Source organism: Primulina huaijiensis, chromosome 9 (assembly GCF_012295235.1).
Source record: "Primulina huaijiensis isolate GDHJ02 chromosome 9, ASM1229523v2, whole genome shotgun sequence".
NCBI classification, from domain to species: Eukaryota; Viridiplantae; Streptophyta; class Magnoliopsida; order Lamiales; family Gesneriaceae; genus Primulina; species Primulina huaijiensis.
The window spans coordinates 21,715,138-21,737,608 of record NC_133314.1 but is presented as its reverse complement, the minus strand read 5'-3'; the positions used below and the strand labels follow the sequence as shown (position 1 = coordinate 21,737,608).

Below are 22,471 nucleotides of genomic sequence, written 5' to 3'. Positions count from 1 at the left end.
AACTACTCGGCACCGAATGGGCATCGAACATGTACTATGGCGACACAGCACGTGCAATGGAGGTGCACTATTTGCGCTACAAAATCGAACCAGAAGAGAGTTCCTTGGTGAAGTTGTATGGAAGAAATCATCCGGTAATCACTGATCTTGCATACATGTATAATAAAGGCGGATACCGGGCGGCCCGGACTGTGTATCTTAATCTGCAGAATGTAAGGATCAATCTTGTAAGGTTTAGAAAAACACTTGTGGAAGCACTAAGCATAGTTACCATCGAATTTTTTACTAATATTAGCGGAAAAAAGAAAAATGTGAACCAAATTGGTAATGGTGGTAAATTCAAAAGGCAAGTTGCTTATTATTATTTAATTACATTTTAATGGCTCTCTGAAAAGAAAAATACAAGAAGGCGGGCGGCTACTTAGCGCGAGCTTAATCAGAAAAATAAATAATTTGGCTCATTCACATGATCCACCGGACTTGTCAGGATATATATTCGTTTATTATTTAGAATATAATTTATTACCAATTATTATAGTTAATTATATTTACATGCATGATTTGGACATATTGGACTGTATTAAGGCTCGATTGTCACAGTTATTTAATGTAAATATATTTAGTCGGCACTAATTAAAACCGCAAACTCACTAATTTTTTTTTTTTTTTTAACTACATGGGCATGTTTTTGTCAGACCTGATCCTACTAAAAATGTCCGATATTATTTTCAAGAATTCTAAGACGAAGAGAACAAATGAAGCAAATATCAGGCACAACTCCATTTAGTGTATTCACTCTTGTAAAGTTTCGTTTTTTTTTAAAATAATTTAAATTACTTAAAATCCCACTTTAAGAAAATAGTTAGGTTAAGTAATAAATCAAGTGTAAACCACATTTATTACATAACCTGGACTGATTAGTAGCTGTAACTAAAGATAGAGATACTTAACCAAACAATGAAAAAAATAAGAAAAAAAGTCTCATTCAATTAAACAATTGTGTAGTTGTAAAAATTCAACAAAAAACAGAACACAGTATGCATTTCGTGGACAAGATATTGTTCTATTCTTTCTCTCTGTTTATTTATTTATTTTTATTTCTTTTGCCTCACAGCTTATAGATTCGTTTCTTGCATCTGGAGAACTAATATTTTCTAACAGTTCTCTGTGCAACCAGCAATGGAGAGAGATCCTAGGAAGCTGTTTTCTCTTACAACTCCATTGATTTTATTGCTTGTGATTCTTTGGCTGTATGTTGACTTTTTGTGGGTTCGTTTTATTCGTTTAGATGAATGTAAGTTGACCTGAATTTCTCGTTTTTTGAGATATTTGATTAGTATATATACAAACTTGGGTATACTTGTGATTCTGTCATAAACTGAAGTTTGTTTAGTTCACATGGAATTTGTCAGGGATGCAATACAACTCTACTTCTGAAAGTACTCCAACAAATATATTAAAGATTAGATTGAATGAAACCGTGAAAGAAAACCAGGACTCCCTTGATTTTGTTTTATCCAGATTGCTGAAAGGTTCCAAAATTTTTATATATATGAAATATTTCTCCTGATCAACACTTCCATATTAAGATTTTTGTGAAATTTTTACAGGGGAAGATCAAGAAAAGCTTCAAACGACTGGATTTGTTTGTAATCCTGAAGTCTACTCCATTCACTGCGTTACAAGTAAACCTGTTTGGATTGACACCAGATCAATGACAGTTACTATCCCGTCCAATCTGACCAATCAAGAAAGAGTGGTTCGGCCCTATGCTAGGCAAGAAGATGAAAATCTACTCAAAAGTGTCACACCTGTGAGTATATTGCAGGGGGATGTTACTTCACCAGTTTGTCAGTACAATCACCAAGTCCCTGCTATAATTTTCTCATCCAGCGGATTTGTGGGGAACATTTTCCATGAAATCAATGAAATTCTTATACCTCTGTACATAACCACGAAAATGTTCAAATCCCAGGTCCAATTTATCATGCTGGATTACAATCCTTCATTCGTGAGAAAATACGGGAAGGCCATGGATAAGTTGTCGGATTTTCCGATTATAAATCCCGCCATAAACAAAAGTGTGCACTGCTTTCCAGGGGGAGTGATCGGGCTCAAATTTCACGGCCATCTGTCTCTAAATTCCAGCGACATCCCAAAAGGACATTCGATGCAAGAATTCAGACTGTTTCTTAGACAATCCTTTGGCCTAAAATTCAGTCATATTTCCCAGATCAGAAGGCCTACTGTAACGCTCTTATCCCGAAGAACAACGAGACGATTCCTCAACGAAGAAGAAATGGTTTCCACAATGGAGGAACTAGGATTTCGAGTCATTGTCATTGCCAGAGCAAAAACGATCTCGAATTTGAGAATGTTTGCGAATTACATAAACTCATGTAGCGTTTTCGTGGGAGCTCATGGGGCCGGTCTAACAAACGAGCTTTTCTTGCCTGATGGTGCAGTAATGGTGCAAATAGATTTGATCGGCCTTGCGTGGGCTGCAGCTACTTATTATGGGGACACTGCTCGTGCAATGAACGTGCATTATTTGAGATACAAGATTGAACCGGAGGAGAGCTCGATTTCGAAGGTTTTCGGAAGCCCGAATCATACGGTTTTGACACAGTTCAATTGGCTCAGTGTGGAAGCAGGGAGGGAGGTGTATCTAAATGGACAGAATGTAAGAGTTAATATTGCCAGATTTCGGGAAACAATGGTCGAAGCGATGAGTCTTCTTTCAGATCCGGTTTTGTAACTACACACGAGTAGGATAGGAGATTTTGAAAAAAAAAAAAAAAATTTACTTAAATTTATTCAGAAGATTGAATTTAATTTTTGCATTGAATTGGCTGCATGCTCGGAGTGTAATCTTAACGGGGAATTTCACGAATCAAAGAAATTCGTGGTACGCAATTAATGTTTACTGTAAAGATTCTTCATTTTGTCTTTTACGATATCATGGTAATTCATTTTGACGGATTTTTTCAAACACAGTTAATAATAATATCAGCACATCTTTTGCACCATTGCTACAATCACAAGTTGGCCTCACGCTCAACTGTAAATATTTATTTATATTAAAATTTTCGTATCATAATTTCCCAGAAATCAATTAGTATTTATTGGGTAAAAAAAAACAAACAGTGTTAAACATTTATACATTGTTGCTAAGATATTGCATTTAACTATACAAGGCAATAACTTGTTAGTGGTGAAGAAATGCAAAAGGTGGCAAAGCTTTTGAGTGCAGCTGCTATGATTTTCTTACTTACCTCCCCTTACTATTTTCTCAGAGAAGCTGTTCTTTCTTACAATTCTATACTTCCAGCAGCAGGGACAAGAACACCAGGCATTGAGCAATCTTTTAGAAAGACTGTACGAGGTTCGCGACATAATCATCCAAGTATTCTGCATAATGTTGCCAACGTAACAATCTTGATTAATGTATGCAGGAGAGGATCTAAGAAAGCTGGAGATGACAGGATTTGCCCGTGATAACAGAACATTTCGTCGTGTGTCTGCCAAATATGCCCAATTAGGATTGAAAGTAGCAACTTAACAGTGCTTATTCCCTCTAATACTAAGAGTATGCAAGAAGAAACATAGTGTAAAGCAATGCACAAGGCAAGAAAAGATTGATACCTCTCCAGTATATGACACCAGTTAAGACACTGCAGGTAACCAACGGTCACTCCTCCAGTATCCCAGTTCAACCACAAAATCACTGTCGTTATATTCTCATGGAAAACCTGCTCCATAAATTTAAGGGCATCATAATGAAGTTATCGACTAGGCAATTTCAGACACAAGTGTTTGAAATCCTAGACTACAATCCAGAATTTGTCAGAAAAAAATGGCTAACTACTATCTCGATGTGTTAGTCATGAGGCAATTGATCCGGCTGCAAATTTAAGTGTGCATTGTTTTCCAGGTTCGATACCCGGGCTTAAATACCAATCCACACTCCTGGGACCTGGAAAATACTCATGCACAATTTTAGGCAGTTTCTGGGGAAACAAACGACCTGAAATTCACTCGAGTCTCCAAAATTAAAAAGCCAGAACTAATGCTTGCTTGTATATCTATAGAAATCAAGAAGGACTCCATCGAAATCAGTTAACAGATTTGCACTATAATTGACTCTCGCAGTGATTTGGTGGGAGGAGAGGTGGCTTACAATGAGTTGTTCTCACCTGATACAAGTGCAACCGCTGGACCAGGAATGCCTTCCGACCAGCCACTAAGGCAGCCCAGCATGTGCAATAAACCTGAATAATCTGATGTATAAAACTGAACCAGAAGAGAGCTCACTCGTGCAAATTTATAAATGCAATCATCCTGTCATAACTAATCCAGCCTTGCAAAGGAACATTTGGCAGCCAGGGCTTTGTACATTGAGAGGCAGAATATAAGGATAAAAAGTGTAGAGTTTAGGGAGACAATAGTTAAAGCATTTCAAATGGTTGAAAACACGTTTTTGCTAGATAAATAGTATTGATGATTTCACACGATAAACCACCAGAAACAAATATAATTACAGTTCATATAAGCACTCCCCTGGCGCAAATTGTTTCAGCAATTTAAATACAATGGAATTTTTTTTTGCTTCACAGATACTTAGACTCTTGCAGACCAAGTAGCATTGCCGAAGCTGCAGAGTTCTCCGCTTCTTTCACTTTTGACTTCTCATTCCCCTTCACAAAGAGTATACCTTCAGTAATTTCAATTTCAACAGAACAAATATACTTCTTCTTATGAGCCAGACCAACCTCTTCTTGGATCCTACACATAAATATAATATATGAAGAGATCGGCAGCATAACATAACCACGAAAAATAAACTAATTCAAATGGAATTCAAGGTCTGAATTTATCACAAACACAATTATGTCTTAATCAACTTAATTGTTTACAGATGCAATAAATTTTAACACGATGAGCTTCCAACAGGAAAACTCTTACTTGTAATTTGGTTTGGGCCATTTCTTCTTGGCACATAGCTCATGCAGCTTATGCTTTGCTCCTTCAATTTCATTATCCCCATTGAGTTGGCTGCGTGTATCAACCACCTTCATATCAATAGATACAAAAGACAACCTCCGAAGAGCGATTTTTGCAGCATGAAGCTTTGCACTTTCTTTTTGCTCAGAAGAAGCTGAAGCCACAAAACGTCCGTCAACATAGACACTAGCAATATTTCTGTCTCCATTTCTCCGATGTCTTATGTCAACTTGCTTGCCATCCTTTTGGCATTGTTCAAAGAGCGATGTCACTGGTTGTGGTCGTTTTTCCAATACATCAAGCGTGACAATGGGTTCTAGAAGGTCCCTGATTATCTGAGTGTGAATTCCAAAGAAAAACAAGCAACTTAAGAAGGGATTTTTGGGGGTATGCTTGTGTTGATCAATATATATTGAAACCTGAAAAAATCCTCAACAGCTAATAATATATGGGACACCAAAATAAGAGAAAGGATTAAGTGTAACATTTATGGCATGTTTTTGTAGCCAGAAAGCGAATATTTAAAACAATTAATATCAATTTTCCACCGAACTCCTTTTTTTGTGCCTGACTAACTGTGCTAGCAGGCTTCACCGAAAAAGGCCTGCCATGGCATTAGTGAAAAATGTTTATGCCTCTAACAAGTGACAACACAAATTTGACAAAACACATGGAATACACTATCTGATTGGTATTTCTGTACAGCAGGCGAAAAAGATGCATTAAGAAAAGCAAGGCAGAAAAATACGGAAAAACAAGACTTACCATCCACATAGCATTTGAATTGAAGTTTAATCAACATATAAAGCAGCAGCCACTGATTCTACAATGTCTGCAAGAATTTTTGGTGCTTTAATCAACCCTCCATACACTTCTGGTCCTTCCTCTTGCTGTACCACTATCACAAATTCCCTAACCTGAAATACACTTATGCAAAGGGGCACAATTTTGGTAGAGTCCAATATAGAAAAATTGGCCTAGCTTCCCAACAAGCACTTGATATGCATATTCAGTGGGTAATTGATGGATCCATTCTTGGGCACAAAAAACGAACAATGCACCTATAAAAGACATGGGCACTTCTTATTTCAAAATGCCAGTAGCAGAGCCCATAGAATAAGTGTCGATTGCACCTAAGAAATTTTTTGTTTGGTCTATGCTACACCGGGATTGATATACTCGGTGTATTGCAATCAAGATGTTCGTGTGATCATCTGAATTCAAAACAAAAAATATTAATGGACCCATATTGTTCGTTTTGAATTCAAATGTTCACACAAACATCTTGAATAAAAATGCAACGGGCTACTATGGATGTTGCATAGAATGAGCCGAACCTTTTCCATCAAAGGAACTGGTGACAAGATGCATACTCAATTGCTTAGTGGACAACTTAACCAACTTCACAAAATTCAACTCAACCAAAGCCATGTCCCCGGAAGGGCCACAAATTCGAAATATGTGTCAATCAACAGACTCACGCACATGCAATAGTTTGCTAGTTGCTAATGTAAAGCTTTTCAATCAAACAGTACAGTCATAAATATTTCTTAGACTATGCAAGCACGAAGTATGAGTCGTTCTGCCGTACAAGTACAACAAGAGAATTAAGCCCTGAATCTTTAAACAAAGAACTCAAAAGCGTCAGTGCTTTTAGTGCCAAAAAGAGCTATTTACCAAACAGGCAAAAACTTAGGTACGACATTCGAACCGTACTAAGCAAGGTGACAGATAATAGAAAACTCCCCAAAGAATAAAGAACAACACACCTTCTCGTCAAGGGTGGTGGCGTTGTGGCGGACACATTTGTAGAGCTGGTAACGGACGGAGATGCGCACGAGCTTCTCCGTGCAATGTTGGCGGCTCGTATGAGGGAGAGCTTACGTGGATCAAGGTCTGGGTAAGCCACAGAAAGATAACTAGTAATTGCTAAGCCGAGGGCCGAAATCCGAATCGCCTAGGAACTCAAGCCGCTGGTAGGAAGCGGATTCAGTGGAGGAGGAGTGAGTTAGTGCCTCCTCCAGTAGGCTCTTGTTCTTGAAAGAGTATTTTAGAAGCTTCTCCACCAGCCTCACCGACGTCGCTATGTCAGGTATTTCTTGATCATGATAGGAATAGATGTAATTGGTCGCCCGCGACATGGTTGCTTTGAATTCGGAAGGGTAATTTTATCATACTAATAAAATTTATACATCAATATGACAATAATTTTTTTTTACAATTNATACATACATATATATATTACTTCTATCTATTTAAACAAAAAAATCTTTTCAAAATATTTTTATTAATATTCAATATTATCTTTATCTATTTCAAAAAAACTTCCTTCTGAAATTAGTATTTTTTAATCTCTGATCCTATTTTACATCTAAATTTTTAAATATCATGAATTTAAAAATAACAAAAAATATCATATTTAGATAAATATTTGAAATATGACAAAAATTTCATATGATATTATGAATTTAAAACCTGAAGAAAGCAAATAATAAACAGAGCATCGATCCAAAATATACCAGTCAAGGCCCAAGGGCATAAACTTTTAATTTGTCACACTAAGGGATTGTTTACATTTAAATCCATCTATTTAACATGAACCACCATCATTTCTAGAAGATCGGTTACTGGACGATGTTACATTGAATAATGAAAAGCTTATTCTTGCTCAAAAAAAATAAAAATAAAAATAGGAAACGATTACCATATTTGAAAATATGGAATATTGTCATTGAAAATGAGATAGTTTGCATCTTTGAATAAGTATAAATAAAAGTCAAAACTCTTTCCCGCACCCACAAAACAAAAAAGAAACACGACGATCAAAACGCAAGGAAAAAACCAAGATAACCAGTCTACAAAGGCAGTAGGAGAAAAGACATGCCATGTGCGCTTCCAGTATTTTACAAATCCAAAAGTCACGGTTTTCAGGTTCCTCTCTTTGCCAAAAAACACTCATGTACTTTGGTTCTAAACGGGGACCATATAAAAGCTAAGATCTGCATATGGCTTCGAATTTAGTTGACCATCATATGCTCGAATCCACCTCCCGCTTGCATAGGAGCCCGAGCAGCTTGGACATTGTAAACCAACTGTTGTAACCACCTTCTAGTAGTTGGATCTTCCTGAAGACCACAACATTAAGAATGTTCATAATGCCCACTTACACGAATTTAGGATAGGACATTTGTATTCATTATAATGTGATACAAGTTGCTACTTACACGAAGGCAGCTATTAAATGTCGCATCTCTAAGCAAATCAGGTAGACAGCTTCTCAGTGCTTCACAAGCTCTGCATATAACGAGGTGATGTGATCAATTACACCAAATAATAGAACAAATATGAAATGAGAAAGAGGAAAACATTCTCATATCAATATTTCATGATTTGTTGACCACCTTAGATTTTCAGACAACCGAAGATAGCATCTGATTATGTGCTTTAACAGCCGAGCAGAAGGTTGTTCAGCTTGCACGGTAACCATGTTTCCAAGTACTCTACCAACAGCATAGAAACGCTCAGCTGTTGTGCATATGTACTCTAAGCCAATATCATCAAGTAAAATCTTCTGCACAATGAATGTTGCCACCTGCCAATGATAATGCATGCTCAGATAAACTCAACTGATCACGAATAAGATGCTTAAACCCACAACAAAATGTAACTGATAAACGGGGAATCATATCGAACTGTTTTTAGAGGTCATATTGAACAGTTTTTAGAGGTCGGAATCTAATGAAAGAAATCTCGATTTGAGTGTTACTGCTGGGTATATCATGTGGGATGTGAAAAGCTCGTGCATAGCAATGGCGATCAGCATCTACTGATAAAAAGGAACGTAGAACGGAAGAAAACACACATCAAAGCAGATACAGTCAGCAATTTTTAACACATCAGCTGCCATATGCAATGGACGACCTTAAAGCCAAAAATCATACAGAACCATTTTCTGGAAAAATTCTCCTAAAAAATTCATGGAACGAGGCTCCAACAAAATATTAATAAACAAAAGCATTGTCTAGGAAGAGCTCAAACAATTGTCAGTTTAAATGAAAAATTTGTCACAACCAGTGACAAACAAGAAGAAAGATAATCTTCTTAAGTCGGTCCCACAGGCCGTCATTGTCAAGCTAACACATTAACTATATTAATGAGACTTATAATGCGTAATAGCAATAAGGACATGTATAGTTTCATAGAAAATGAATAGATGATACTCAACTGTTTTTGACAATTCACTCCCCATCTCCATTGTGCGCAGGCACAATGGAATGATCTCGGTAGAGAGAAGGAAACTAATAACGTCAGTGTCATCAACCTTGAAAACCACAAGCCACAATTTATTGTTAGAAGCGGTGATAAAGAAAAAGGAAAATTTTCATACACCAGGAACAATAGCATGAATGCTAGTGCCCTAAACTTGCTCGTGAACAAACCACACAATTATGGGCTACACATGACAAGACGGGAAATTAAGTCATCAATTGCACCCAATTAATATCATTAGAAGAATTACCAATGGACAAGAATGATGAATACAGAAATAAAAAAGCAAAAGCTAGAACCAAAGATATAGAAAAAAATTAGTCTCTGTGGGCAGCTTTAGCAACTTAGCAACGACTTGTTACTGAACTATCATCTCACACATCCAAAAGGTCGATAAGTTGGCAATGGAATAAAAGTCTCTGAGGGAAGCTTTTGCAACTTAGCATTGACTTGCTACTGAACTATCTTCTCATACATTCAAAAGGTCGATAAGTTGGCAATGGAATATAAAAACTAACAGCAACTAAAACTGGGACAAAATGCACATGTTTAACAGCAGAAAGAATGCACACAAGCATGTCACAGGGTAATGGGTAAGACGAGGTAGGGTTAGTGAAGGGGAGGGGTGCAATAAGCCAAGCTCCAGATCAATCTCACTGAAGAGGGGCAGTTGTGTCTTTCCATTACAATTTCTGTTGTTGCAGAATAATAAAAAAAGAGGGATTCTCATTATTAAGCATGAAATTTGACGATTAACTACGTAATTAAAAAATACCTTCACTAGAGCACCGATGACACCTAAACTAGTTAGCCTCAAGTACTCAAAGGGCCTTGATTTGCTGGTTGTGTTGAGAAAAGGGTACAAGTAAAGAGGAATATGAGCTGCAACAGGAAAACATCAGATGACAAACAATCACCAACATTTTGAGGTTACCAAACAACAACTGTGACTCCATCCTTATTCACCTTTATAATTTAAAAGAAAGGTTACTGTTCTAGAGATGATCAAACATCAAAGAAAATTTAAATAGACTAAATTCAATTCCGTACACAGTTGGTGTAGAAATCATATCAGAACAAAAACACCATGTAACAGGTAAAAACATGACAAACTACAAAAAGAGAGAAACCTGCCATGGAAAGATTTGCTACAAATAAAAAAATTTATTCGACCAACAAAAATTACCATTAAGGAACAGCATTCTAGTGTCCGGATGGGAGGCCACACACTGCAAAAAGTTGAAACTAATACCATTATTTCAGGGTTGAAGAGATATCAGAATAATCTAAATACCTAAATACAGTTGCTGCTTCTCCTACAGGAGTACTGAAAGTAATTCAAATGACATTGTAGGTGCACAAACATACAGTACGTAGTTTTCTCTTGTTGTATCCTCGGCATGGGAATATGATCAAAAAGTGCAAAGCTACTTCATAAGAGAGAAAAATCCAAAGCCAAAAAAAGAAGAAGAAATAAGACTAAAAGATGCAAAATTAGAAAGATATACAAGCTTCCGCCTGAACGATGAATAGAGAATGATTAGGATGATGCTCCACCAACAGACATTTTCATTTATAATAAATTAGACAAACATCTAATTCACATCCCGACCATGTGAAGAGAATTATGATCTTAACCATCTAACTCATAAAATAGTTCTATTTGGAGCCACACATGCGTTGACCAGAGACTTCAGAGCCATAAAAATGAAACAGGAGCAAAATAATATCATATACATAATTAAAAGCTAATTGCTTCAGCACAACATAGCTTGCATTCGGACCATAAAAAAAAGTACCTCAAAAAAAACTAATGAATATCCCTTAAAAGAGAATATAAGAAAAGTGCATGAAATTTTGAAAACAAAAAACCACAAGACCTGAAGGAGAGCGAGTGCATTGCAAACTCTGTTTGATTGTGCCGGAGTTAAGTTTGGTGGTGATAAAACAGGATAAATGGAGACTATCTCCTGCACATCAAATGAAAGCAGCATTCATATCAATCAAGAACGGATGCAACATCATAATCCTCAAATATAAGCATATGGTTGCAAACATACACACACACACATGTGTGTGTATATCTATGTCTCTATGTATATATATATGTATGTAAACAAACCTGTAAAAGGGAAGCAACAGTACCGAAGGAATTCCACAACAACGGAGCCAAATCTTGGAACAGTTCCCTCTTCTAATGGAAAATAATAAAAAGTGTATAAGGCATCCATAAAGTAGTGGGCAGATAAAAGCAGGCAAGATGACCACAATGCCGGTTTTAGGACTCCCAAAAATTTGCATCTAGATGGAGAATTTACCGCTGTGGAGCAAAAATGAGATGCCAAACTATATCTATCTATCTCTCTATCTAATATAGCCTGATTGTATGCAAATGCAGAAGAATTTATCTCGTCATTTTCTATTTCAGAGAAAACCGAAAAATAAATCCTAATATTTGCAAATGGGGCCGATTTTTCAATCAATGAATCTGGATTAAAACAGCACCACATAATTATTGAAACGTGAAGATAAAGAGTACAATTGCATGTCCGTTAAGGCTCAGTCAAAGCTTAAGAACAGAAAACACAAATTCAACACTCAAATAATTGCGTGCAAACAACAAAAATAAATATAAACCTTGGAGAGTTCGTGGAGTGCGTTTTCCCGAAGATCGGGATTGCAAAGATCGAGAACTAACTGCTCAGACGATTGCATTCTCCAGTCCTTGTTGGGAACAGAAGAGGTGCTGCCGGCTTCGAAGGGGGCGGCCTTCAAGTTCAGCGACGGAGCGAGGTTCGCCATTCTTCTCTCTGCGTTGAATGATTTCTGTTTCCGAATTTATATTTGCGAGAAGGGTAAAAGCAGGGTGAAGTGGACACGTGCATCTCATGCGCGGTGCTGCCGACACTTGCCTGCTTCAGTCATCCGAAAATCATGGGCTATTGAAACGAAATCAACCCAGTAGGCCCAACAATTCTACCCGTAAGTTCCATGCAGCCATTTCTTTTTGGGTTAAATGTATTTTCTTTTTTAAATTTAAATAAAATGATGATTCAATTTCTTAAATAAGCTACAACTAAATTATTTTAATATCCATGGAAAAATAAATAAAAATAAAAAATATTTTTCATTAAACTAATTGTTAATTTTATTTCAACTTGATGCATTCCGAGGTTTTTTAAAATTTTATTCCATCTCTTCTTACATTTTTATTGTAACATTTTGTACATATTATTTTAGAGCATGTATCATGCTCACATATTTATGTATGTGAGACAGATAGACTCGATCTATATCTGTGATAAAAATAATAACTTTTCGTAGGTTTGATCGAGTCGGAAATCCGTCTCACCAAAAAAACTAGTAACATGATCTCATAGAGTTTGTTGTGTACAAATATGCATTATATGCATATGAAACCAGGGAAAAGTCTACGCTTATCACGGATAATTACACCCCCGTCATCTTAAAACCATTAGTTTTTATGGATCTCACATAGGAGCCACTCCTAATGTTAAAATCTAAACATTGAATTTTTTCACACCAGTGGAGTGAATTGGCCATAGAAAAATTCAGTTAGGAGTTTGAGACCATCGTGATTCGTGAAATAAATAAACAAATACTAGTTACAGGATTTTTCAATGCTTTCATCCCTCAGGTCTACAAAAGCTAACAGACTTGGTATTCGATGAAATGCTTATTTAGGTAGAATGCTATAATATTTCGATTGCAGTCGAACATCCTCAGAAATATTAGCTAAAAAATAGGTAAGGTTCTTGAAATCGAAGCAGGGGAAGTTGGGAATTGTTCAAGCGCTATGCGGGAGTTAGGGTGATGATCTATGATGTGTAATGTTTTTTCGTATTTTATTGTATCATTTCGAGTCGCATTCATGCTCGTGTCTTTTAGATTGCGTCTATATTTAGTTGTATTTATTATATGTTATATATAGTAATAGAATAATCTCGGTCAGTTCATGGAAAAGATTGGCTTTGTTAGATCAAATCTTGACAGCTGTGTGTGCTTAAAAGATGTGGGAACAGTAAGCCAAGTCTACCTATTGTTATATGTAGACATGTTGCTAGCTAGCAAGAGCAGGTCAAAAATCAACAAGCTCAAAGGTGAACACAACTCTGAGTTTGAAATGAAGGACTTGGGATCATCTGGTATGCTCTTAGGCATTGATATCAAAAGAGACAGAAGTTTGAGAAAGTTGGTATTGTCTCAAGAAGCTTATGTAAATAAAGTCTTGACTAGGTTTGGAATGGCGAAGTATAAACCAGTCAACGCTCCATAGCCCAACATATTAAACTTTCAAGTGCTCATACTCCACAAGGTGAGGTTGAAAGGAAATACTAGGAGAAATGCAACACGCAAACTATGTAAGAAGTATCATGTACAGCATGGTATGTACCCGACCAGATTTAACACATGCTGTAAGTCTGACAAGTTGGTCCATGGCTAATCCAGGAAAACCACATTGGCTAGCACTCAAGTGGATTCTGAGATATTTGAGTGGAACAAAAAGGATGGACTATGCTATAGTGCAGAAGGTAATCCATAATAGGTGATTGAAGGATTTGTTGACTCAGACTCTGTTGGTTGTCTCGACTCAAGGAGGTCTCTATCTGGATATATATTTACTGCTCACGGTGGAGCTGTAACTGTAAGTAGGAAGGCTAGTCTACATAAGGTGGTTGCCCTGTCTACAACTGAAGTGAAATAATGCCAGCTATAGAGGCAATAAAGGAATGAATATGGCTATATGGTTTCATTAAGGAATTAGGCTTATATCAAGAGGAAACAATTGTGTATGCGACGATCAAGTGCAAGCCATCTCATGAAAAATTCTATGTTTTATGAGAGGTCTAAACATATTGACATTCAAATACATTTCATTGGCGAAATTATCGGTAAAGGTGAAATCAAAATGGAGAAGGTAGCCTCTGAAGAAAATCCGGCAGATGCTTTGACAAAGGTTCTTACAGTATCCAAGTTTAAACATTGTTTAGACTTGGCAAACGTGGTTGCAACTTAGACATATGAACAAGCAGAGGTCGACAGAAAAGTGGAAACTTGAAAAAGACAGATACAGAACCAAGGTGGAGATTTGTTAAGATTGGTCCTGATCTATGGTGGGAAAAAGACCTTAAATTGCGAAGCAAGATGTTGAAGTTAAGGAGAAGGAAGTTGTCTTGATACGTTGGATGGAAGTTAGTTTGTTGGGAGCAGCTGAAATCCAAGCTGAGGCAACTAACTTGCACATATATATAAACAAGTATAGACCTTGTAAATTGTCTTCTGTTCTTCTGGAACGAACAATAATAGTTGTTGGATCCCAAGATTTCATAATGGGCCTTTATAAGTCCAATAGCTTGTTGGCTAACGATTGGCCCACTTATCGGCTGTCGTTAGTCATCATATAACGACAACATATACCCCACGCCTCCCCCTTTTTATTTCTTCCTAGGGTTCATTAGGGTTAGTTATCTATCACAAATTGATAATCAATCAATAAAGCACAAGCGACTGGGAAATCTGCAAGCGGATATGGATTTACAGGTGGTCGGACGCCACGCTATGCTGTTCGACGATGATTCCACTGCGGATTTCGTTAACTCCAGTGGGGCCCTTGTCGAGTGGTACTCCCTCCAAATTGACAGATATGACGTCCGGCACCTCCTCTCCGCACCTCCTCCGCCTCGTCGCCGCAATCGAAATCCCGAACATATAGCCCCCGAGGACCGGGCTTTTGAAGCTCAACTTGATCACGAGCGATATTTTGACTTTCCTTCTCATTCCGATCAACCTGGTATACTATTGTTTTCTATCTTGCCTCTACCATACTTCTTTTCTTAATCTTTGATTTACCCTTTTTACGGATTACTGTTTACTATTTTTTTATTACTTTCAAGGGGATGATGTGTGTGTTGGGGAGTGTTGAGAATTGGGGGAGACGGAGGCTTTTTCGGGGATCACAATGAATATCGGTCAATACGTAAAAATGAACTGCCATATCTAATTAGGAAACGGCTTCACAGAATAAAGCTAGAGACTCCCTGTTGAATTGTTTTTGGAAAAATATATGTGAGTTTAGTTACATGGTCTCTCCTAAAAAAATGGCAAAATTGCTGGAGATTTGTTCTGTGGAGATTGGTGTTACTGTTGCCAAAAATATGTCTGCTAAAATGTCCTTACAAACAGGATAGGACGAACAAGGGTGTAATAGCTATCTAGTTTGTGCTGGTACCATACTTCTTTCCTTTATGCATCCAAATATGCAGGAAGGCTCTAACTAAGTGCCTTTCTGCTTCCGGTTACAAGTAAGTCTTCTGTATCGTCTTTCCTTGTGTCCTTCATGGGTAGTTTTAATGTTCAATGTATCCTTTTTTTTGCTTATTGATTGTTTAATGGGGGCATTTAAATATCACTGTATTGGATTTTCTTGTTTCCAGAGGTAGAGGAGTGTGAAAAGCCATCAAATGGCGGAGGCTATAATGCTGTTGGCTTCTCTTATGGGGAGAGTGAATATTCTGCTGATCCAAAGAAAGCTGATTCTGAGATGGAATTCTCTGGATTTATTCCCCCATTTCCCATTCCAGGGACACTTCTCCAATCCTTGGTAAGCATGCATGCTTGAATCACTAGATTTTGTGTTTTCAGATGATATTAATATTTTGTTACTAGGTAAAAACTCAAATTATACTGTATGGCCAATTGTAATTGCATAAGATGCATTTGTTATCTAAGGTTCACAGTGTGAAGTTTTCAGATGCTTGGAGCAAGGATGATCTACCTGTGATCTTAGGTTGCCGAACACAGGCACCTTGTTTCCTTTTCATGTCATGACAAAGGGCCTTGCAGGTGGGATTTGGAAAGTAGTAATTTTCTTTGAGGACTATCCGTTTACTACTTACAGGGCAAATATTCCCCAATATTTTTCTTTTTGCTTTGGTTGTTTTGTGATTTATACGTTACTAATATCATTGAATTGACCTTTTGGTATGTGATTTCTCAATTTTGGCGGTTATTGATTTGGGTTTACAGATTTCCTGTATTTCTAATGTATAATGGTCTTTTCTCTTTTTGTGCTTTCGCACTGTTGTCTCTCTTTTTCAGCCTCCAACAGAGAAGGTACATCAGATAATAGCAAGAACTGCGGTGTTTGTCAGCAAACATGGTGGCCAGTCAGAGATTATCCTGCGGGTGAAACAAGGAGATAATCCAACATTTGGTTTCTTGATGCCTGACCATAATCTTCATCCTTACTTCAGACTTCTTGTTGAACACCCAGAGCTGTTGCAGTCTGAACATAGTGGAAAATCTCAAGGCGAGGTGAAAGATGTTTATGGAGAACACCATAATACAAATGATGTTGGGGGAGCTTTGTCATTACTTGGTTCTGCATATGGGTCTGGGGAGGAAGAGGACGATGACTGTAATGCAAATACTGAACATGAGCTTTCCCAAGATAATAGCAATTCTATCAATAATTTTGTGTCTCATGGTTCAAAGAAGATGGAATTTATTACAGATGAAGCAAAGAATGTGTTGGTATCTAAAAATACAACTCCTTCCGTTAAAGAGAAGGTTCTCTCAGTGAAGAAAAATTCTTCGATCTCTGCATCCAAATCTGGAAATATTAAGGGCCCAAAGAAGGATGGAAAATCTGGTTCATTTGCTACGGCAGAGAAGACCAGGAGTTCTACTGTGGAAATTCCTTCTAAAACTGACCCAATAATTTTAGAACCCCCACCTGAATTGAAGGGCCTGATTGAAAAGATTGTTGAATTTATTACTAGAAATGGGAAACAATTTGAGGCAACTCTTATCGAGCAAGACATAAAGCACGGGAGATTCCCTTTTCTTCTTCCATCCAACCATTATAATTCTTACTATTTAAAAGTCCTTCAAACTGCTCAAGAGGTATTTTCACTTGTACAATCTTCATTTCACATGAACATCATGAAGTACTCTATTTTCAGGGGTCGGTTACTTCTGGCTGTGTGTTCTGCACTTCTACGTGTTCAAAACATCTCGTAATCCACTTAAAATCATCTTTTTTTCCAGATGAGAAGGCTAATTGGTGCTGTATTAACACACTCTTAAGTAGAACTTTTGTCAGTGACACGCATGATCAACTTTTGAATGAAACCTTTTGTTGCAAAGATCTGAAAAATATCCAAAGATAGAACTGCTTTAAATGATATTTTCTATAAAACATTTCTCTAATTTTACTTGTTTGTGTGGTGGAGGGGATTAAAACTGCTTTAAAAAGATATGGATCATAGCTGTTCTCAAGTATCTAGAGTGATTTAGTTGTATGTGGTCGATGAGGTTTTGGGGGGAAATTTAAGTGGAGCCTGAAGTTTATATGTTTATAAATATGCGTCAATTTCTGCTCGATTCTCTTTCTATCGATATTTCCTCACTTGGGGGGGTGGAGCCTGAGTGGCTATTTTCTTTGCAAACTTGATGAAAGGTTTATTATGTAGAGATAGTGTTTCATAAATTTCTGGTTCATAAGGTTGACTAACTTGAACATCATTTTGCTCTGAACCATTATTTTGGTTTGTTCTTTTGTAGTCAAAGACAAATGGCAGGAGTTCTTCTGGTAAGGTGGACCCAGTAGGGCGTGGAGACAGAAAAGGTACAAAGAAAAATGATTTCTCATCACTGGATTCTGATGTTGGTGACATTCCCCTGGAATCTGACATCAAAGAGAAGTTCAAGATGGTAATAGGCAAACCGAGGAAAGATGCGCAGGAGTCACGATCCAAAGGAACAGAGCAAGAATGTGGTGTCACTGTTGATGCTACGGCTGCAGCTGCTATTCTTCAGGCTGCTATTAAAGGTGGCAATAAGTCGAATTTGAGTATTTCTAACACTCCCCTGAATGCTCAGAGTGATATCAATCACAGTGAGTGTAATTGGTCTACAAGTCCAAGCAGTCTTCTGTCCTCCCAGACTGAAAATGTTTATTGGAATGGAACTCAAAAAGTTTCTACCCTCGCCCCCAAGACAACTTTGAGTACCTCTCTTGAAGCTTCACGTGACCCTGGTCAAGATGTTCGGTTGACTGAGGAACAGAAGGTGAAAGCTGAGAGGCTGAAGAGGGCTAAAATGTTTGTGGCCATGTTGAAAAGTGGAGCTGTTCCATTAAAAAATCAAACATTGCGTGATTCATCAGTAGATCCTCCAGAGTCCGGAGCCTCTAGGTCTGCCAATGAGAACAACCTTACTGGAAAAGAAGGAGAGCATAGTTCTTCTCCTCCATCAGATGCTGAAAGGACTGCCACAGTTGAAAAATTTGAGAGAATAAATATTGGTGAGGAGCATAGTGAACGACTGGCAAGAAGAAGGTATAGATCCAGATCTGGAGGATGTGAGGATAATGATGAAGAAGAAGAAGATCGAGATAAAAAGAGTCGTAACAGGGGTTCCTCAAGATCAAAGTATAGGTCAAGATCTAGAAGACATGATGAGGATGATGAAAATGAAAATTTTGAGGAAACAGATGGTAAGCATTACAGGAGGAGGTATAGGTCTCATTCCTCCTTTTACGAAATTGATGATGAAAGAGAGATTAATGAAGAGGACAGGGACCATGAGTGCTCTAAACCAAGGCATCACTCTCGCCATTCACAGAACGAGGATGTTGGGCATGTAGACGAAGATAAAAAGGATCATAAACAGTCTAGGAAGAAGCATCGCTCTCATCTTTCCTCCAGAAAGCGACGACGTTCGTCCAAGAAACGCTCAGATGAAGAAAATGAAAGTGAGAGAGATGGAAGAGACCACCGACGCTCTCGGAAAAAGCACCGTTCTCAGCACTCTTCAGGTCATGGTAGGGATAAGCACAGGCATAGGAATAGACATTCTTCTGGAGACAAAAAATCGCGGCACCACCTCAAGCATGATAGCTCTTCAGATGATGAAGATCAGAATCATTCTAGCTTGGATAAAAGTGTGAAAGAAATATATGATGAAAGAGACGAGTTGGAAGAGGGTGAAATCAGTTCTAAAGTATCAGAGGGATCTAGAGGAATTGCAAGTGGTCATGTCAGCCGAGAAACATCCGTCGGTGCTCTGATTTCCCATGAAACGGCCAATTCTCAACCCCCTGAAACCACTTCTGAGGTTCCAGATGATTTAAGGGCCAAAATTCGTGCAATGCTGATGGCAACCAGGTTGTGATTGTAGAACGTGACATCCTTGAAATTTTCCGAAATATATGATCAGATATAGCAAAATTGTATGGTGGAAGAATGGATGAAAAAATTCTGATGCACCAAAGTTCTCTGCTGACTTGTGAGGTGATACGACAATGCCATTAAATCAAGGAAATAAATCTCACTTCTGCACTGGCTGGGGTTCTTACTCAGTTGTAGATCTAGAATTGCTTATTTACACAGGATTTTTTCGCTGTAAACCCTCTTCTGTTGCTCGTGACCCTTTTGCTCTTGGGCTTGTGTCGGTTGACTTGCGTGTATTTGTTTATTTATTGTTTTTGAAGTAAAGGATGTTTTGTTTGTAAATTTTGTGGCTACAAGTTGATGCATTGAGTAACATACATGATTTGTTATTTTCCATTGGATGGTCGTTTATCCCTAAAACGTTTTCTGTTTGTTCCACATTTCTTCCATCCAGAATTTTGTTAAATACTCCCAGTCTTACTTTAACCTTCAATGCTCCCGGTGCGATATGGAAAATAGTCATTTACACGGAATTAACTCAACATCTTTGCTGTCGATTATGGGCACGCATATTTGATTCTTTGCAATTGCATTAACTAAAGAAAGGACCGTAGACGTATTTTTACTGGCACATTTCAAATAAATGGCTATTCCGCGTGGCCTCGTATGTCTACAAGGTTACCTTTGCAAGGTGGATTTATTTATTTTTGGTTTTTATGATATTTTAAGAAGTTGGTGATGATCAGAAACCTGCCCAGAACTTGTGATTTCTTTAGTTGTTGAAACTATCGAACTGAAATCTGACCAGAAATTAGTTAGCTCCTTAATTTTGTAAAGAAAGAGCGGAAGCCCACTTGAAAAGGAAGGAATAACAAAAGCATGTGTGAAACCTGTTGCCGATTTCTTGTCTTGAAAAAATGTGTAGCAGTCGTGTAGTAGTTATGCTCAAATTCAAAAAACCAAAAGAAAACAAAGCGGAAAAGAATCCACCCAAGGAAAATCATGGAGGGCAATCAGCTAAGAAGCTTGACCACCCGATCTGTTCCTGGTTTGATACAAAGATTGTGGTTTCTTAAATCCCACATAAGCGTGGTTCTCTCATCCCATCTGGACATTCTTTGAGTAAGTTGTAACTTCATTTAATAAAAAATCAAAACATTCCAAAGAAATAAACAAAAAAAATTTCCCCTTATTTTAATGAAAAACGCACTCAGTGATTTTTCTTATTAAAATATATCAAACCACACCATCATATTAAAATGATAGAATATGATCTAGAAATATAACAAGATATGACTTCACATACTGAGTAGATGTGACGAAATTTAAAAATTAAAACGATGTAAGGCATAATCGTTAGCAGCAGTGGCAGATGATGCACTTTTTGCTGATCGGGTTTGCTTGAGAATTACACATTCAAAACCTGAATCCTGGTTAGCATGAGCGCCTACCATTCCATTACTTAAAAGCACCAGCCCCATCATTTAACTGTTTACTTTTCCAGCTGAAAATATAGCTGGGCGGTTGCATTTCTTGAACTTTTGGGTCTCACAGAATCTACTTTACATTGTCCCTCTCTTATCTTTCCTACTTTATTACATTGTCCCTTCCCACTTAAACCTTCACGCCCCCAACTTTTTCTTGTTGCATCTACATTTTAATATTTGATACATATTATTTATAGAAGACTTGTCTTGCTATCCCACCACTATTTTAGGTTTGTTAATTTCTCATGTGGCATAGTTCAACCGAGGAGTTAGTGTGGAAATAAATAAGTGGACATTAAATGAACATCTAATTCCTAAGGTTCAATTAAAAGAGAGCAGTCTAAATAGTAAATGGTTGGCATTAACATGGGGTTAGCCAATGCACCTACTAGCAGCTGTTATTATCTGTGAAATACTTTTTCATTGGTTCTCATTGTCCTTCATTTCTTTGCATTGAATACTTACCTTTTAGGCACATTCCCAAAGTTATGTCCAACCCATATTTCTTAATTGAAGCAGTTATTATTATCATTATATGTTCATGAGATTTTGAATTGTTATTTTCAAAAATACCATTTAAATATCAATATCTACAAAACAACTATAATATATTTTATTACAAGGAGAAGTGAAAACGTAGGGTGTTGGGTGTTGCAGCTAATTTCATCGCATTACAAGCAACAAGGAACATTGCGTTGCCGGCAAACAATACATTAATCATCTTGTTTCTCTTCCAACTAGAAAATTTCTGTCCATTTGACCTAAAGATATTCAAAGCAAGTGAATCCTTTTTGTCCTGTTTTCACATTTTATACATACATGTTCAAGAGTTTTTTAAAACCCACCTAAATTTTAATTCAATACATCGAAAATATTAAACAGAGTATATTAATCATGGGTAATTGTGCCTAAGCTGAATCTGAAACCTTTGGATTAAGAATTTGGTTGGGGCAAAGTGTGAAGCGCGCCGCAATGTTTTAAAACCGTAGCTTGGTGAATAGTGATACATGTTCACGTGTCTGTTTTCATGTGGACGGCTTTTATTTCTCCAACTTAGCAACGCTCCCCCGTTGGCCCAAGGTTGCCAACTCACACCTCCTTTCATTTTCTTTTATCATTTGTTACACCTAACTATTTCAAATTCTTATGTAGAAAGTGATATTTTATTAATTTTTAAATGAAATTGAAAAGTCCCGATTGGTTGATCTTTATAAAATTCATTTATATTGATGTAGAACATATACTTGCATAATAGAAAGTCAATAAAACATGCAAATTTTTGGATGTTACTTGAACCAAGAAAATAAAAGGTTGGTTTTCTAGGTTTATGTATGTATAGCCACTAAGTATTTGGCGGTCACTCTGAAATACCCAATAAAGATTCTGCGCAAAAAGCCACCAAAAACACACACCAAAGGCATAAGGACACGCAATAAATACAACATCCTATTACTATTAATAATCTAACACAAACCAGGACACGTCGTGTCCCCACATCTGTGCATATATAGGTTG

At 37.3% G+C, this 22,471-nt stretch overlaps 4 protein-coding genes across 10 annotated transcripts; 2 read left to right on the top strand and 2 right to left on the bottom strand.

Moving 5' to 3' along the window:
• Positions 1–1,015: 1,015 nt before the first annotated feature.
• Positions 1,016–2,954, top strand: LOC140984841 (alpha-1,3-arabinosyltransferase XAT3-like). Of its 2 annotated transcripts, none has more exons than XM_073452497.1 (3): positions 1,016–1,294; positions 1,413–1,532; positions 1,611–2,954. In XM_073452497.1, the coding sequence occupies exons 1-3, from the start codon at positions 1,180–1,182 to the stop codon at positions 2,756–2,758; spliced, it is 1,383 nt and encodes a 460-aa protein (XP_073308598.1). In that variant the 5' UTR covers positions 1,016–1,179; the 3' UTR covers positions 2,759–2,954. The 2 variants fall into 2 exon arrangements, with proteins under 2 accessions (XP_073308598.1, XP_073308599.1); XM_073452498.1 differs by having other exon boundaries at positions 1,394–1,532.
• Positions 2,955–3,057: 103 nt separating this feature from the next.
• On the bottom strand, positions 3,058–7,161 carry LOC140983720 (ribonuclease 3-like protein 2). The gene is given in 7 exon segments (XM_073450826.1): positions 3,058–4,785; positions 4,966–5,339; positions 5,770–5,798; positions 5,801–5,921; positions 6,774–6,856; positions 6,859–6,955; positions 6,957–7,161. Coding segments are annotated over 7 exon segments (1,068 nt in total). The 5' UTR covers positions 7,146–7,161; the 3' UTR covers positions 3,058–4,610.
• Positions 7,162–7,835: 674 nt separating this feature from the next.
• Positions 7,836–12,139, bottom strand: LOC140984895 (uncharacterized). 2 transcript variants are annotated; one of them, XM_073452575.1, is made up of 9 exons: positions 11,911–12,139; positions 11,396–11,467; positions 11,154–11,243; positions 10,460–10,502; positions 10,049–10,155; positions 9,230–9,325; positions 8,406–8,596; positions 8,229–8,298; positions 7,836–8,129 (listed from the first exon to the last, which is right to left on the bottom strand). In XM_073452575.1, the coding sequence occupies exons 1-9, from the start codon at positions 12,073–12,075 to the stop codon at positions 8,022–8,024; spliced, it is 942 nt and encodes a 313-aa protein (XP_073308676.1). In that variant the 5' UTR covers positions 12,076–12,139; the 3' UTR covers positions 7,836–8,021. The 2 variants fall into 2 exon arrangements, with proteins under 2 accessions (XP_073308676.1, XP_073308677.1); XM_073452576.1 differs by having other exon boundaries at positions 11,396–11,464; positions 11,911–12,105.
• A 2,601-nt stretch (positions 12,140–14,740) lies between these two features.
• LOC140984482 (uncharacterized) lies at positions 14,741–19,865 on the top strand. Of its 5 annotated transcripts, XM_073451934.1 has the most exons (5): positions 14,897–15,085; positions 15,478–15,596; positions 15,729–15,895; positions 16,393–17,199; positions 17,860–19,865. In XM_073451934.1, the coding sequence occupies exons 3-5, from the start codon at positions 15,836–15,838 to the stop codon at positions 19,468–19,470; spliced, it is 2,478 nt and encodes an 825-aa protein (XP_073308035.1). In that variant the 5' UTR covers positions 14,897–15,085; positions 15,478–15,596; positions 15,729–15,835; the 3' UTR covers positions 19,471–19,865. The 5 variants fall into 5 exon arrangements, with proteins under 5 accessions (XP_073308033.1, XP_073308034.1, XP_073308037.1 ...); XM_073451932.1 differs by lacking the exon at positions 15,478–15,596 and having other exon boundaries at positions 14,741–15,085; XM_073451933.1 differs by having other exon boundaries at positions 14,865–15,596.
• Positions 19,866–22,471: the final 2,606 nt, after the last annotated feature.

What these genes read in the sequence shown, in the direction of transcription:
- LOC140984841 (XM_073452497.1), top strand. Translation starts at nt 1,180, where the DNA reads ATGGAGAGAGATCCTAGGAAGCTGTTTTCTCTTACAACTCCATTGATT. An exon ending in TTTTATTCGTTTAGATGAAT is followed by an intron (nt 1,295 to 1,412) that starts GTAAGTTGACCT and finishes GGAATTTGTCAG; the next exon opens with GGATGCAATACAACTCTACT. An exon ending in TTTATCCAGATTGCTGAAAG is followed by an intron (nt 1,533 to 1,610) that starts GTTCCAAAATTT and finishes AAATTTTTACAG; the next exon opens with GGGAAGATCAAGAAAAGCTT.
- LOC140984895 (XM_073452575.1), bottom strand. Translation starts at nt 12,075, where the DNA reads ATGGCGAACCTCGCTCCGTCGCTGAACTTGAAGGCCGCCCCCTTCGAA. An exon ending in ATGCACTCGCTCTCCTTCAG is followed by an intron (nt 10,503 to 11,153) that starts GTCTTGTGGTTT and finishes AACTTTTTGCAG; the next exon opens with TGTGTGGCCTCCCATCCGGA. An exon ending in TAGAATGCTGTTCCTTAATG is followed by an intron (nt 10,156 to 10,459) that starts GTAATTTTTGTT and finishes TTCCTGTTGCAG; the next exon opens with CTCATATTCCTCTTTACTTG.
- LOC140984482 (XM_073451932.1), top strand. Translation starts at nt 14,824, where the DNA reads ATGGATTTACAGGTGGTCGGACGCCACGCTATGCTGTTCGACGATGAT. An exon ending in GGACACTTCTCCAATCCTTG is followed by an intron (nt 15,896 to 16,392) that starts GTAAGCATGCAT and finishes TCTCTTTTTCAG; the next exon opens with CCTCCAACAGAGAAGGTACA. An exon ending in TCCTTCAAACTGCTCAAGAG is followed by an intron (nt 17,200 to 17,859) that starts GTATTTTCACTT and finishes GTTCTTTTGTAG; the next exon opens with TCAAAGACAAATGGCAGGAG.